The sequence below is a fragment of the Podarcis muralis genome, chromosome 17 (genome assembly GCF_964188315.1).
Source record: "Podarcis muralis chromosome 17, rPodMur119.hap1.1, whole genome shotgun sequence".
NCBI lineage: Eukaryota > Metazoa > Chordata > Lepidosauria > Squamata > Lacertidae > Podarcis > Podarcis muralis.
The window spans coordinates 4380485-4394606 of NC_135671.1; the positions used below are offsets into that span (position 1 = coordinate 4380485).

Consider the following 14122-nt stretch of genomic DNA (forward strand, 5'->3'; position numbering starts at 1 on the left):
TGAAGTAGTATATAGCCCAGGAATTTTTTTACTGTTTGATTCCACTGGCTGTATAAACTGATTCCACAGTCCCTTCTGAGTTCTTAAGTGCTTCATAGATAGGACAGCAAAGGCCGAAAATATTAGCTAGAAGCTGCTGCAGATGTTTAGGGAGAAGCACAGATACAGGACCACTCATAACAGCTGAGAGACCAGCAACTTTTGCACCTTGAACTTTTCTACCCTACTCTCCTTGAACTTTTCTACCCTAAATGATCATTAGAAGACCTTGTAACCAAGAACTTGCACCTGAGTTTGCTTATTCCCCACCCCTCACAAAAAAGACACAACCCACTTTCCTTTTGTGTTGTGTGTGTGTCCTTTAGTTTGTAAACCCAGTGCTTTTTTCCCTGGGGGACGCAGGGGGACGCATACCCCAAAACATTTTGTGCATCTAAGTTTAGCCTCATTGAGGGGCAGTATTTCAATATGAGTAGGAAAATGAGAATACCCCTAAACATTTTTTGGGGGGGGAGAAGCACTGTGTAAACCTGACAGTAGGGGCTCTAAGCTCCCACATTGGGAGCTTTGGGGGCTGAAGAGTGGGATTAAAATTCTGCAAAAACAGACAAACAGTCTCTTATGCAAACCATCAGAAAAGGCTGATAACTCTTCCTGCAGTAAGACTTCTTCTTTGTTCATTTAAGGATAAAGGCAGTCTAAAGGGGATGGGAGGATGAAAGTCATGTAAAGAGAGGGCAGTTGGTCTCAGCCGAAACAGCATCTTGGGAAGGAAAAACATCAGTAAAGACCGAGATACCATGAGAAGTGTGAACATGGTTTGTGCAACGTTGAAGCCATGGCGCCAGTTGTGATAGGTGATCCTTCTGTAACCCTTACTGACGGAATATATGAACCTCACCAGGACCTGGGAAAACAGAACTTTAGTAAGCACAGGTTTTGAAAACTTTGCAGCCAGAAACAGATGAGATAGTTGTCATAAAATATAAGGGGTGGGTGGGGGTTAACTAACAAACAAACAAACAAACAAACAAACAAACCGCTGGCTCACTTTCTGGAGTATTTTTGGAATCTGCCTGCTAAGCAAAGTTTTCATTGCAATAAATTAAATGAACGTTACTATGGAGAGGGGAAAGTATATACAAGTTTTCCCTAGACCTCAGGTGTTCTAATTGAAAAATTTTGGGGCCACATCAGGTCTCAGAGGAAAGAATCGCAGCCCCCAAATGGCTGCAAGTCTCTACCAGAGTGTGGGTTCCTCGTGCAGGTTGTTGCTGCTGCTGCCTGATGGATTTTCTGGAGCTTGGGAGAAGTGGGCAGATGCCAGTCAATCAATCAGGACTTAATAGTCAAGGGACCAAAATATGTTATAGACAAACAACAGGTCAAAGGAAAATATATGCAGCATACAATATCCTCATGTGGACAACTGAGAGAATTAGCCCACAGATTAAAGTTGTCACTTACCTCCTGTGGAATTTGGAATTTTTTCACCACTCCAAGTTCATAAAACATCTGAATGCCACATTTCACAAGGTCGAGTTCAGTCCATTCCAAATCAGAAAAGTGGAAATCGTAGATCTCAAATTGTGCAGGATCCGGAAGTTGTTCTTTCTGGAGCAGGGGGAGAATTGCAGCCTTGGTTGAAGTGGTGCAAGTTCCACTGACCAAGTACCAAGAATTTATCAAAGATCTCCCGAACTGCAGCTGCTGGGCTAATTATTTTTATGCACCCATATGTGATCGACACAATAATATTTGTGTTGGCGCTGCTTACTGCTGTGATGGAGGGCAAATTTTGCTTCTACAAAGGAGCTAAATCAATTGCCAAAGATTATCGTCTCTTTCGGCCAATGGATATTTCTTGTAGGCTGCCTAGAGAACTTTGTTATGGGGTTGCCCAAATAACATTTGTTGCACAAATTTCATTAATAAATATATACAATACTAATAGCCTGAGAGTCAAACTGGTCTTGGGATCTAAGACACATCACTCATCCTGCTTTCCTGTTTTAAGATTTTGTGTGAATACCACTTTTGGTTTATTCAGAGATGCCAGCAATTGAAGTAGCTACTGAATGTTTAGTTACCCTGTATTCTTAGGAGCCCAAAGTGTGCAATTTGCTACATAGCCCAACCTCTGTGTGAGTGAAAAAGATAGATAATAAAACCAACACTTAACCAAGAAGTAACATTAAAGTAAGGAACAACTTTCCCTCCCTTCTATTCTTCTTTTACAGGGGAAGATAAGTGTTGCGTTCTTCCAATTGTTCCATCTGCACAAGCATTCAATCTTGCAAGACAGAACAACACACCCTCCCCTCTCCCCCCACAGTGTTTTGGGGATTCTTCCAGATCCCCCAAGCCAATTTTTGAGGGTTTTTTGAGAGGAGGAAGCAAGCAGAAGTCCTTCTGCTGACAGAGCTGGTTGGGGGAATCCCACACTAAAAATCAATTTTGCTTTTTTACATGTAAAAGCTGCACCATAAAAATTGACCAGCTGCCAGGAGCTGGGCTGGGGGACAACACCACTTTTGCCATTTATTGATCATAGTATCTCAATAGTATTGATCATATTCTTTGATATTGGACTCTGCTGATACACCCTGCACACCCAGCTGTGCCGGGGGAGATGTTTCCCCTGATTATATTATAATCTGTGTTGTATGACTTTGGCAGGGGAGAAAGTTTAACTGTGAAATTTCAAAAGAAGGGTATTAACCCAGAACAAGCCATGTGGATACTCACTAGAACTGCAGTCAACTCTTCCTCATCACACTCAGCAACCTCTTTCCCAAGTTTCTGTCGTGTCGGCTGTGGAGACATATACAAGTTGAATTATTGCTGACAACACTCAGAGATGGGCCAAGACGTTTTGGTGCCTAAGGCAGATCCAATGCTACAAGGATGCTACTGGTGACAGAGTGTGTGAGGCTGCTGAGCAAATGTCATTCTGGCACCTACTGACAAGTGTCTGAAATACCACTCATGCAAAGGCTAATGTACACATTAGTTTTCCCTGTGCCTGTAAGACTCCCTGAACCCCTACTCAGGAAGTAGCCCACTGAGCATGTGCAGCAGCTGTCTCAAATGTACACACCTCAGCTGAACTGTGAAGTGAATGTGGCTTACATTTTCAAATCAGATGGTGTGAGGGAAAACGCATGAGACAGGAGCCGTTCTCAAGAAACAACAGGATAAATATGGATTGCGGCTAACATCATGTGTCCACAGCTTCAGACTTAATGTGTCCACAGCAGTGGGAGGGCAGTGGAGCTGGAGTAAATGGAAATGTGTACATAGTCACAGAGACCAACTTTCTCTGTGCACATATATATTTAAAGGTGCTTAAAGGTAAAGGTAAAGGTACCCCTGCCCGTACGGGCCAGTCTTGCCAGACTCTAGGGTTGTGCGCTCATCTCACTCTATAGGCCGGGAGCCAGCGCTGTCCGTAGACACTTCCGGGTCACGTGGCCAGCGTGACAAGCTGCATCTGGCGAGCCAGCGCAGCACATGGAACGCCGTTTACCTTCCCGCTGGTAAGCGGTCCCTATTTATCTACTTGCACCCGGAGGTGCTTTCAAACTGCTAGGTTGGCAGGCGCTGGGACCGAACGACGGGAGCGCACCCCGCCGCAGGGATTCGAACCGCCGACCATGCGATCGGCAAGTCCTAGGCACTGAGGTTTTACCCACAGCGCCACCCGCGTCCCTAAAGGTGCTTACTGTACTTTAAAGAGTGAGACTTGACAACTCTTCCTCATGCAAATTTACATAACACTTTAAAAGCAATTTAAACATCCAAATTATTACAAAGGTGCCCTCTCTCCCTCTACATGTCTTCCTCATCCCTACTTGGGAAGTATATTCAATCCTTCCATCTGCAGCATTGAAGCAAATACTCTTTTCAAGGGGTAAATTACACATAATTGAAAAGCAGCCTCATAAGCCTGTACACTTTGAATGAAGAAATGGCAGGGAAGGAGGGCTTGTTGTTTATCCCTTTCTCCACCAACCATTTTCTCACTCAAAATTGGCCACCCAAGATGCCTTCCCCATGTCAGGGTTCTAGGGAAAGGTACATATGCATCTAGAACCCAGGTGGCTGGGGGGGGGGCAAAGCAGTTTGTGGGGGTGATTTAATTAGGAGAGCGGCCAACATGAAAGGGGCAGCCATTTCCACTTCCCCCTACTCTGCTCAAAACCGCAGGCTTCTGATGCTGCTTTCCGGTGAAAAAACAAAACCAAAAATCTTTATTATATATATTTGTGTGTTACTTGGATATTTGTCATGTGGTTGCAAGATGGATGTGTGAGTTCTCATGGATGTGTGAGTTTCTATTTCAGTGTTGCCAGTTTTTGTGGCATGATGAAAGCAACACCGGTTTCCCAAAAAAGTAAAAAATTGGGAGGGGGGTCCTAGAACACTAATTTCAACTGATTGGCAACAGTCGAAATGGGGAGAAGCCTGGATTTGAATGTTTAAAATATTAACAAGTGGTTTTGGAGTGAGGGAAAAAAAACCAAGGGCTTTAAAAACCATACCAGTATTGCTTGCATTTCGTTCTTGTCGCATTGCACGTGGTAGAGCACCATGTCCTGTGCTATATCCTTTCGATTCTCCAGCTTGTTCATCTTATCGTAGGTATCAGTATTGAGCACAGACCAGCCCAGGAACTGTGTCAAGGACTTGGGAAATAAAACAAAAGTTACTATTACAACTGCACAGGAGTTGGCCCTTCTACCTCTCCCAGATCTCAGTTATGCCTCTTAAAGAACAGTACTAATACACTGGTGATATGTATATGTTTATTAACTATTACTAGGATTTTTATTCTGCCTTCCTACAGTCAAGGAAACGGCCAAGGTGGCTAACACCACAAGTTAAAAACAGACTAGGAATATCATAATTTTAAAAACAAAAATTCTGTAAAAAAAACCAAACCCAGTAGCAAATTAAAAAGAACAACTACAAACCCATTACTGGAGGGAATGATACAGAGGTGGACCTTGGTAATATGGTGCCCTGTGCAAGGCCAAAATTTGATGCTCTCCCCCCCACAACCCAAAACTGCTTTCTCACAGCCTGGTGAGGGAGGCACTGGGCTTTGGGAGGGAGGCGCAGGGTCCTAGAGCCCTCTTGCTTGCTTCCCAAAGCTAGGCAAGTGCTACCTGGGCGTTGGGAAGGTGACAGGAGGACCCAAAGACCCTGTCAGAGCCCTCAGGCCTTCTTTCCAAAGCCCAGCATTTGCTAGCCTTTGGGAAGAAGGCAGGAAGATGCCCCCTTGGCTCTTGTACCCTGTGTGGTGGAACCGGTTGTGCAGCCCTAAATCCGCCTCTGAATGATACAATCTAAGAAGAAAGAGATAAGGCTTTAGAGCAGCTTTTGCCAACCCAGTGCCCTCCAGATGTTGTTCGGCAACACAGTCCAAACACATATTGAGGGCTCCTGGTTGATGAAGGCTATTTTGACGACTTTTTGAAGATGATATGGAGAAGAAGCTAAGGGGAATGCACATAATAAAACCATGGATTTGGAACAAAGTTTAATTGTAGACAATCAAAGAGGAGAGGAGCCGGAGAAAGCAAAAGATGATACAATAGGTGGGTGGAATCAGTAACTATCTCAAGTCAAGGGGGAGGTTTAAATGAGGTACAGGAAGCCAGTTGAAGAGTGGCCTAAAGGTATGTGAGAGACATACAACTTGTAGGTAAAATGGATTTGTAGCAGTAGCATAAAAAGAAGTGGGAGACCAACCATTTAAGAAATGGAGGCTAGCTCCATACATCAAGTAGCTATTTATTTGCATACTGCATGGAGTAGGAACCTAAAGCTAGTACAAGATTAACTCTGTTGGTTTATTGCAGAATTGTGTTCGTATTTTGCAATCAACTGTCTTTTATTCTTATTCTTATTATTTATTTCATTTCTACACCAGTTTATATTTTTAAGAAAAATCTCAAAGCAGTTTACAGCATATTAAAACACCAATAAAATATCAATACAGTGGTACCTCAGGTTACATACGCTTCAGGTTACAGACTCCGCTAACCCAGAAATAGTTCTTCAGGTTAAGAACTTTGCTTCAGGATGAGAACAGAAATTGTGCTCCGGCGGCGCGGCAGCAGCAGGAGGCCCCATTAGCTAAAGTGGTGCTTCAAGTTAAGAACAGTTTCAGGTTAAGAACGGACCTCCGGAACAAATTAAGTACTTAACCCGAGGTACCACTGTAAGCCAATCTGTCAAAACAACATAATTAACAGAAAACTAAAATATTATCTTAAAGATTTCAAAATAAAGCATTACAAAGGCGGTCAACTGCAGAATACATATTTAACACAACAAAGTTAACAAAAAAAACTTAAACTTTTTTTTTAAAACCCCCACAAAAAATTGCTAAGTGAAGTCAAATATAAAATGCACATTTAAAACAGCTTAATTAACAAGAGAATAAAATGTTATCATAAGCATGACACAGCTGTTTGGCAGGCACAAAAAGATGGGGCAAAAGAACATCTGTTTTCAATTCTAGCTCCAATAAAGAAACCCACCTCCATTAATGTTTCATCCTGTTCATCAAAGGGCTTCCCATCTTTTCTGTTGTAAAAGGTGGCTACACCAACAATCTCTTCCTTTTTGTTGACTATTGGCATGGAGAGAACGTTTTTGATGATCCACCCTGACTCATCAACAGGACTTTCCTTAAAGCAACATACGAAATATGTGTCACTATAAATGGCACATTGTCTCAATATAATAGTAATGTTATTACTCACCTGTTATGCCTACCGGTGTGGTTGCTCGAGAGCGATCAGGCAAGATCCCTCACTGGTCTTTTCAAAGGCTTTATTATTGGTGCAAAAACATTTACAATGCAGAACGCCTCTATTCCATGTCTTGCTCAGTCACTAGCAGAATCTGAGAGTGGGCGGTCCTTAAACTTTTCCCCAGCAGAGTAGTCTCTTGACCCCCAGCCGACGCCTCCCCTCTCTGCACTAAAGCCTACTGCGCAGGGAAGGCTTGGGTAAAGGGGGACCTCCCTCCTCCCCGCTTTGCTCAGGCGCTTGGCTCTTTCTTGCATCCTCCGAGCCCTGCAGCTCTTCCCCACTAGAGGCAGGGCTTCCTTCCTCTGCTGAGGAAGTGCTGCTTCCCACGATCTTTGGAGGCTCTCTGTAATCCAGCTGCCCTTCCACCTCTCACCTCTGAGCTGATGGCAGTTCCCTGACATCACCCAAGGTAAAGGAGGATGTCGTATGCACAGCTCTGCATTACAAACTTAAATGGATTTAGCATCCATTCCTTCTTCCCAAGATACACCATGAGGGGACCCCTCATGAACAGCTGCAATCACACATTTACAGTACCTGAAACGTAAACATCTCATCCGAAGCTACATCCATAATGTTGCAAATCTTTAAAAAAATGCAGAAATGTTTAGTTTCCATCTGTATTTTTTACATGCTGTTAATTAAATCTAAAGTAGAATTATTTAAGTCATCTGATCCAAAGCCCTCCAACCAAGACCACCCAAGGTCTTGCACAACCTCCAGGTCATAGCACAAACTACTTTTGAAACTATCCTTCATTTCAAGATGGCTACTTGCTATGCGGCACAGGGTGGGGGCTGTTTGAGAAGAACCAGTCCCAAAGCTCTCTTGGTCACATGGAAGTCATCCCATGGTTCTTTAGCTCTTGGCCAACGTTGTCTTGATGAATCATGGAAATATGCTAATGTAAATACTTACGAAACCAGTTTCTGCAACATATGTTGGAAGGCCGCTAACCAGTGCCCAGTGATCTGGCTTAGGATTTCTAAATGGAAAGGGAAATGCACAAAAACATTGATCAAATGAGGACTGGCTACAAGCAGAACACACTTAAATTACTCATGCTGAAATTCTTAAAGAACTTTACTGCAATCCCAGCCTCCTGATGCTTTCCCTTCTAACATTTCATACCCTCCAACATATCCAGGCCAAAAACCGTGTTGCATGTTTTCTGGGCCATGTTCACGGGTGAGTCACATGACCCACATGAGATCGCAGCGCCCCCCCCCCCCGGTATTCTTTTCACAGAGAAATTGCAGAATCCAAAATGGCTGCTGTTCTCTTGTGTGGAAAAAATGGTGTGTCCCGCTTTTCCTGGGACAGTTGTGGGGTATGATTCAATAAGAGTTCCTAATGTTGTCTTACAAATATATTTTGCAAATAAAGTGGCCAGATGAAAAAGAGAACAAGGCTCCTGTACTTTTAATAGTTTTGCACTGCCCATGAGGTCATTTCTTTTTTACTTACGGGATGACTTTGATTTCCTCCTTTCCATGTAAGATATAATCAATGACTTTATAAAAGATGATCTCCTACAAATAGAACAGAAATGGGAATTCATAGCGAGTGACCAAGTGGTGAAACGAGATATTTATTGTCAGTTTAAAGACCTACTCTGCCATCTGGAGTCCGAGGTCCTGAGTAAGGGGGAATTTCACCCATTAGAACTGGCCATAAATCAAAGAATTCCTGGAAAGGGAGATAAATATTATTACAGAAGGTCAGTTTTGGCCATATGAAGACAAAAAACAAAACAAAAAGTGAATGCCTCCCATGATTTAAATATGTCCAGGTGTGACATTATTACAAAAGAGGGAGGAGGAGGAGGAGGAGGAGGAGGAGGAGGAGGAGGAGGAGGAGGAGGAGGAGGAGGAGGTATGTACATTGAATACAATTTTGGAGATGCCAAGGACTGGACTAGGTTCCTTTTCCATGCAAAGCATGCTCTCTACCACTCTTACTAAAAAATCTCAGAAACTTAGCTTACCTTTTCTTTGCTCATATCCAGAAGGCCTACAGAATACCTGTCACAATTCAAATATGCTCTCACTGTGTAAAATGATTTGTGGAATTGCCTTTCAATGTCAGTCAGTTCCTCAAATACCTTATTGGCTGACCACAGCAAAACCTGCAGAACAGCAAATCGACATGTTAGTTGATTCGACAACAGAGCAGATTCCAGGAGCACTGTTTGAAATTTCAAACTGGGTATTAAAGGGAAGTCTTCTTTCTGCACATAACTGTTAGTCTCTTTCTGCACAAAACTGCCCCATTTTGGGGAAGCCTTGCTCCTCTTTTCTCTTGCTTTCTGAGAAGTCTTGCTCGTAGGTTTTTCCCTGCTTTTGCACACACTGTACGAACCTGCTCTTCACGCCTAGCTGACCACATCCACAGAACTTGATTGTTACATTGTCTTATGCTATGATCAATCATTAGTAACAGACATCCCAAGCTCATGGAAAACAAACTGTACCTGCTCTCCATGCCTAGCTGACCGCATCTATAGAACTTGATTGTTATATTGTTTGTGCCAATTAATCCCTAGTTACAATTCAATTAGGAGGCTTCATGCCTGTCTAGTTCTAGCTCCGATTCCTAGCCTTCTCTCCATCAATGATAAATGATCACATGTAATCCCCACCTTTCACATGTAATTCCCGCCTTAGTACTTATGTTAACCAATTACAAGTTTCTGTGTGTATGTATCAACCAATCAGCCACAGGCCCACCTGTGGCAATGCTTGCAATATTCAATAAAACAGGCTCCCAGGGTCCGCCCTGGCCAGACGCCTAGCTACACCTGCCTCTCTCGTCTCCCATGATTTTTCACTTCTACATCTGGTGACCCCGACGTGCCAGATCCCTTGCGCAGCCGAGCAGTCAGCCAGCCTCATACTTCACTTGACTGGAGAAGTCTTAGCCGGCTACACCGTGAGTATGGGGGGGGAGCTTACAAAGTCCCAGAAAGTGCATGCTACTGAACTGCTTCATTTAGTCAGACAGAGAGGTGCAGGTGCTCATGTTTCTTTAAAGGAAATTGAACGTTTGCTATGTGAGATTGCATTTCAATGTCCCTGGTACCCTGAGGCAGGCTCCTTGGGGGTAGAGGCTTGGCAAAAGATTGGAAAAACCTTTTTTGCAGAACCCAGGGCTCCTATCCACTGTCTGCTAACTTGGCAGATCTGTGCTGATGCCGTGGCAAACTTAGGGCTCCTGCCCTCTCAGGCGTCTCCCACGGCTCCTGCACTTCTAACTATTACTGACAATCCCCCTCCTCCTTATCCCAAACTGCTGCCTTCAAAACCTGTGCTTCAGCCTGCTTCCAACATCCCCCATTCCCTCCCTTCTGTGTCTCCTTTGCCTGCTTCTCCAGAAGCTATGTCTCAGCCCACATCCACTTCCCCCCCTCCTTCTTCCCTCCCTCCTTCCACCCCTCCCTTGCCTGCCTCAGCTCCTGCCTGTTTCACGGGAGCTGTTCGTGTTGCACTTTGTCAAGCCAGGCAAAAAGGTCTCCTTTCCTTAGAGGAAGAATCTGAGTGGGCTGGTGAAATGCCATCAGCTTTCCCTGTCTCCAGCTCAACCCCATCAGCTTTCCCTGTCTCCAGCTCAACCCCATCAGCTTTCCCTGTCTCCAGCTCAACCCCATCTGCTTTCCCCATTTTTTATGTAAACCCAGGCACAGCGCAACAACAGGTGCTGTATGAAACCCTTCCTTACTCTGTAATGAGAGAATTGAGAAGGGCCATTGTTGATTCTGGTCTCAAATCTTCTTATGTGACAGGAATGCTGGATGGAATAGCAACTGCTTCAACTGCAATCGCCCAGGTCATTTTGCAAAAGAATGCAGAGCACCTGGCGGTGGGGCGCACAGGAATGGTGATGCCAATAAGGCTAAACCTTCCAAGAAATGCCCAAAGTGCGGTAAAGGCTATCATTGGGAAAATCAATGCAGGAGTTCGGGAAACTCCTTAGGGGCCCCACTCCCGGGCCAGGACAAATAGGGAGCCCCCCCCCCCCCCCGCCGTTAGTCTCCACTATTAAAACCATCTCAAAGGATACACGCTCTGATTTTACCATCGACTTAATTAATCAAAAAACCAAAGACACTGTTTTACCTGATGAAATTGTGCTTATGACCACCCAATTACCTCCTAAAGTCGCAGGCTTAATCTTACCCAAATTTTCTGCGGCAAAAGAAGGAATCCAGGTTATTCCTGGCGTTCTGGATCCTGACTATGTAGGCACAATAATGGTTCAATTTTGGAGCCATATGCCCATGCAATTAAAAAAGGGTGAGTCTTGGGCGCATTTAGTGGTGCTCCCTTCTCATCCTACTGCTTCCATTATGGATATTAATTTGCACGAGCTTTCTTTTATCCCTCCACAGCTTTTAACTGTAGTCCAGAGGATTGGTGAGAAGAAACTTCTTTGTAAGTATAAAATCAATGGAAAAGTTCTGGAAGGCTTGATTGACACGGGCGCAGACATTTCTGTAATTTCCAGTGATTGCTGGGACCCCACGTGGCCCCTTGAGTCTGCTTCTGCAGTCTGGGGCGTGGGTGGCCCCCAAAATTCTTCTAAAAGCGTACAGTGGCTGCCTGTTTCTCTGCCTGATAGTTCTGAAACCATTGCATACATCCAGCCCTGTGTGCTGAAAATCCACCTTAACCTGTGGGGAAGAGATTTATTCCAACAATTACAAGCTACCATTCAATTTAATGAGCAAGCTTGCACTTCCCCTCAACTGGAACTCTTCTGGTTGTGTCCTGGCTATACGTTTAATTACATTCCAGCAAACATCAGCCATGGCACACCTTGCTGTTTAAGCCATTTGTCCATCATTTTACCCAAGAAGCATCATTTATCCCGCTCTCGAAATCGCCGCTCTGAAAAATTGACTAACAATTGTGATGCTTTTGTTTCTCTTCTCAGTAGGTCTGAATATATCTCTTCAGCTTTTTCTCTCCTAGGAGCCCCTGGATTGGCTGTACGCAACAGTAGAAACATTAATTCTTCAGCTTGTTCTGCAGCAAAAGCCCTGAATTTTACTTCTCAAGTTCTTCATCTTCTGAATAAAGAACAGAGTGGACTATATAATGGACTTTTACAAAAATCGTGCTATCAATTATTTGTTCATGTTTCATCATTATGGCTGTGAACAAGTGGCCGACGTGTTGTTTTAACATCACAGATAATTCTAAAGCCATTCAAAGCCAGATTTCTCATTTGCAAAATCTTACACACCACATTACACAAGATGTTGGTTTTTCTGGCCTCTGGGATTCTTTCACCCAGTGGCTTACTGCTTGGCTACCTAATCTTACTTGGCTTCGTAATCTCTTTCAATATGCCCTTGTCATTATATGCATCTTAATTTTGTTATGTTGCTTCCTTCAATGCGTTCCTGGCCTCATAAGCCTTTTCTCTCGGCTTCTCTCTCCCCCTCAACCACCTAATAAACTTCTCGCCGCCTACTTTGCGAAATGGCAACACCAACAGTAAACCTAAGGTGAGATGTGGACGGGCTTATTTTGGGACTGCGTTGGCAAACCACGTATCCCAAAGTATTCTTGTCCCATCGACCCTGGCGAACTTATTTTCGCATTTGTTAGCACACCACTAATCCTGAAACATTTTTGCCTTATTTACCCAGAATGCCTCGCAAACAAGAAAAGAAAGGGGGAGATAAAGGGAAGTCTTCTTTCTGCACATAACTGTTAGTCTCTTTCTGCACAAAACTGCCCCATTTTGGGGAAGCCTTGCTCCTCTTTTCTCTTGCTTTCTGAGAAGTCTTGCTCGTAGGTTTTTCCCTGCTTTTGCACACACTGTACGAACCTGCTCTTCACGCCTAGCTGACCACATCCACAGAACTTGATTGTTACATTGTCTTATGCTATGATCAATCATTAGTAACAGACATCCCAAGCTCATGGAAAACAAACTGTACCTGCTCTCCATGCCTAGCTGACCGCATCTATAGAACTTGATTGTTATATTGTTTGTGCCAATTAATCCCTAGTTACAATTCAATTAGGAGGCTTCATGCCTGTCTAGTTCTAGCTCCGATTCCTAGCCTTCTCTCCATCAATGATAAATGATCACATGTAATCCCCACCTTTCACATGTAATTCCCGCCTTAGTACTTATGTTAACCAATTACAAGTTTCTGTGTGTATGTATCAACCAATCAGCCACAGGCCCACCTGTGGCAATGCTTGCAATATTCAATAAAACAGGCTCCCAGGGTCCGCCCTGGCCAGACGCCTAGCTACACCTGCCTCTCTCGTCTCCCATGATTTTTCACTTCTACAGGGTATGTGTGCAAGAAATAAATATGTCAGCTTTTGACTTAAAAAAATATTGGCCCTCATCCTCAGACAAGCAGGAGTAGGAGAAGAAAACCAGGTAAATTAGGGGCAGAAACAACAGTTGCTATTTATCTAAAGAAGGTTTAGGCCGAGTGGGGGAAAGACACCTTGCGTTCAGAAATATTTTTTTCCTTACCTGACCTCTTCGAGTTTCACAGTTGTGAAGGTAGCTCAGATGATAAATTTTCAGGTTCAAAGAGGCAAAATTGAGGTACTTCAGGAAAATCTGGGAACATTAAGAAAGCTTCAGTCAGTTCAACAAGGTGTGGCAATGCTATAATGCTTATAGGCAGTGTTAATGGGCAAGGAGATTCTCCCTAACAAGTTGTATACATACTTACACTTTCATCTGCACTGCTGAAGAATGGACCTCCGACTTTATTCACTGCCATGATCACAGCAACCACATCTTTGCCATTCATGATTGGGGTTGCAAGGATGTTCCTTGTGGTGTAGTCGGTGAGTTCATCAACAAAAGTACTAAAATGGTCACACTGTTGATTTTAATTAAAAATTACAATTTTTATTCTTTTACGAACAGCTATATTTCAGGTTTTTCAAAATGAGTAAGAGAGAAATGACATGATGCACAAATACCTTAAAAGTAGCAGAAAAACACACAGCAAATTGAACAAGTCTAACTTGCCCATCACAACGGTTTTCTGAAAGCTTACAAAGTCTTAGAAATGAGCTCCAGTAATACTGGATTTTCACTTATTTCAAAAACCTTCAGTTATATCCGACAGTGTCGCTTAGCTGATAGTAAGGCTTTCATCAACAGAACAGTAGGTAAGCAATTTTGAGTGATTCCCCCTCCCTCTTGCAGCCCCCACCTCCTAAATCCACTCCAGAAGGTTGAGGGACCCTCCAGGGCAGATGTGGCATAATTACAAAATTAACTACAAAATTAAGCAGGCTATAAGTTTG

At 43.6% G+C, this 14122-nt stretch overlaps 1 protein-coding gene across 1 annotated transcript in view; it reads right to left on the reverse strand.

Moving 5' to 3' along the window:
* The window catches only part of PDE6B (phosphodiesterase 6B), a 29112-nt gene that overhangs the window by 13249 nt on the left and 1741 nt on the right, over nucleotides 1-14122 (reverse strand). The window contains exons 2-13 of the mRNA XM_028712929.2: nucleotides 13537-13689; nucleotides 13332-13421; nucleotides 8815-8955; nucleotides 8442-8516; nucleotides 8295-8359; nucleotides 7746-7812; nucleotides 7365-7412; nucleotides 6552-6701; nucleotides 4545-4688; nucleotides 2749-2814; nucleotides 1468-1614; nucleotides 800-907 (exon numbers count right to left, since the gene is read on the reverse strand). Coding sequence (XP_028568762.2) covers nucleotides 800-907; nucleotides 1468-1614; nucleotides 2749-2814; nucleotides 4545-4688; nucleotides 6552-6701; nucleotides 7365-7412; nucleotides 7746-7812; nucleotides 8295-8359; nucleotides 8442-8516; nucleotides 8815-8955; nucleotides 13332-13421; nucleotides 13537-13689 — 1254 coding nt within the window. The remainder of the gene's footprint in view (nucleotides 1-799; nucleotides 908-1467; nucleotides 1615-2748; nucleotides 2815-4544; nucleotides 4689-6551; nucleotides 6702-7364; nucleotides 7413-7745; nucleotides 7813-8294; nucleotides 8360-8441; nucleotides 8517-8814; nucleotides 8956-13331; nucleotides 13422-13536; nucleotides 13690-14122) is intronic.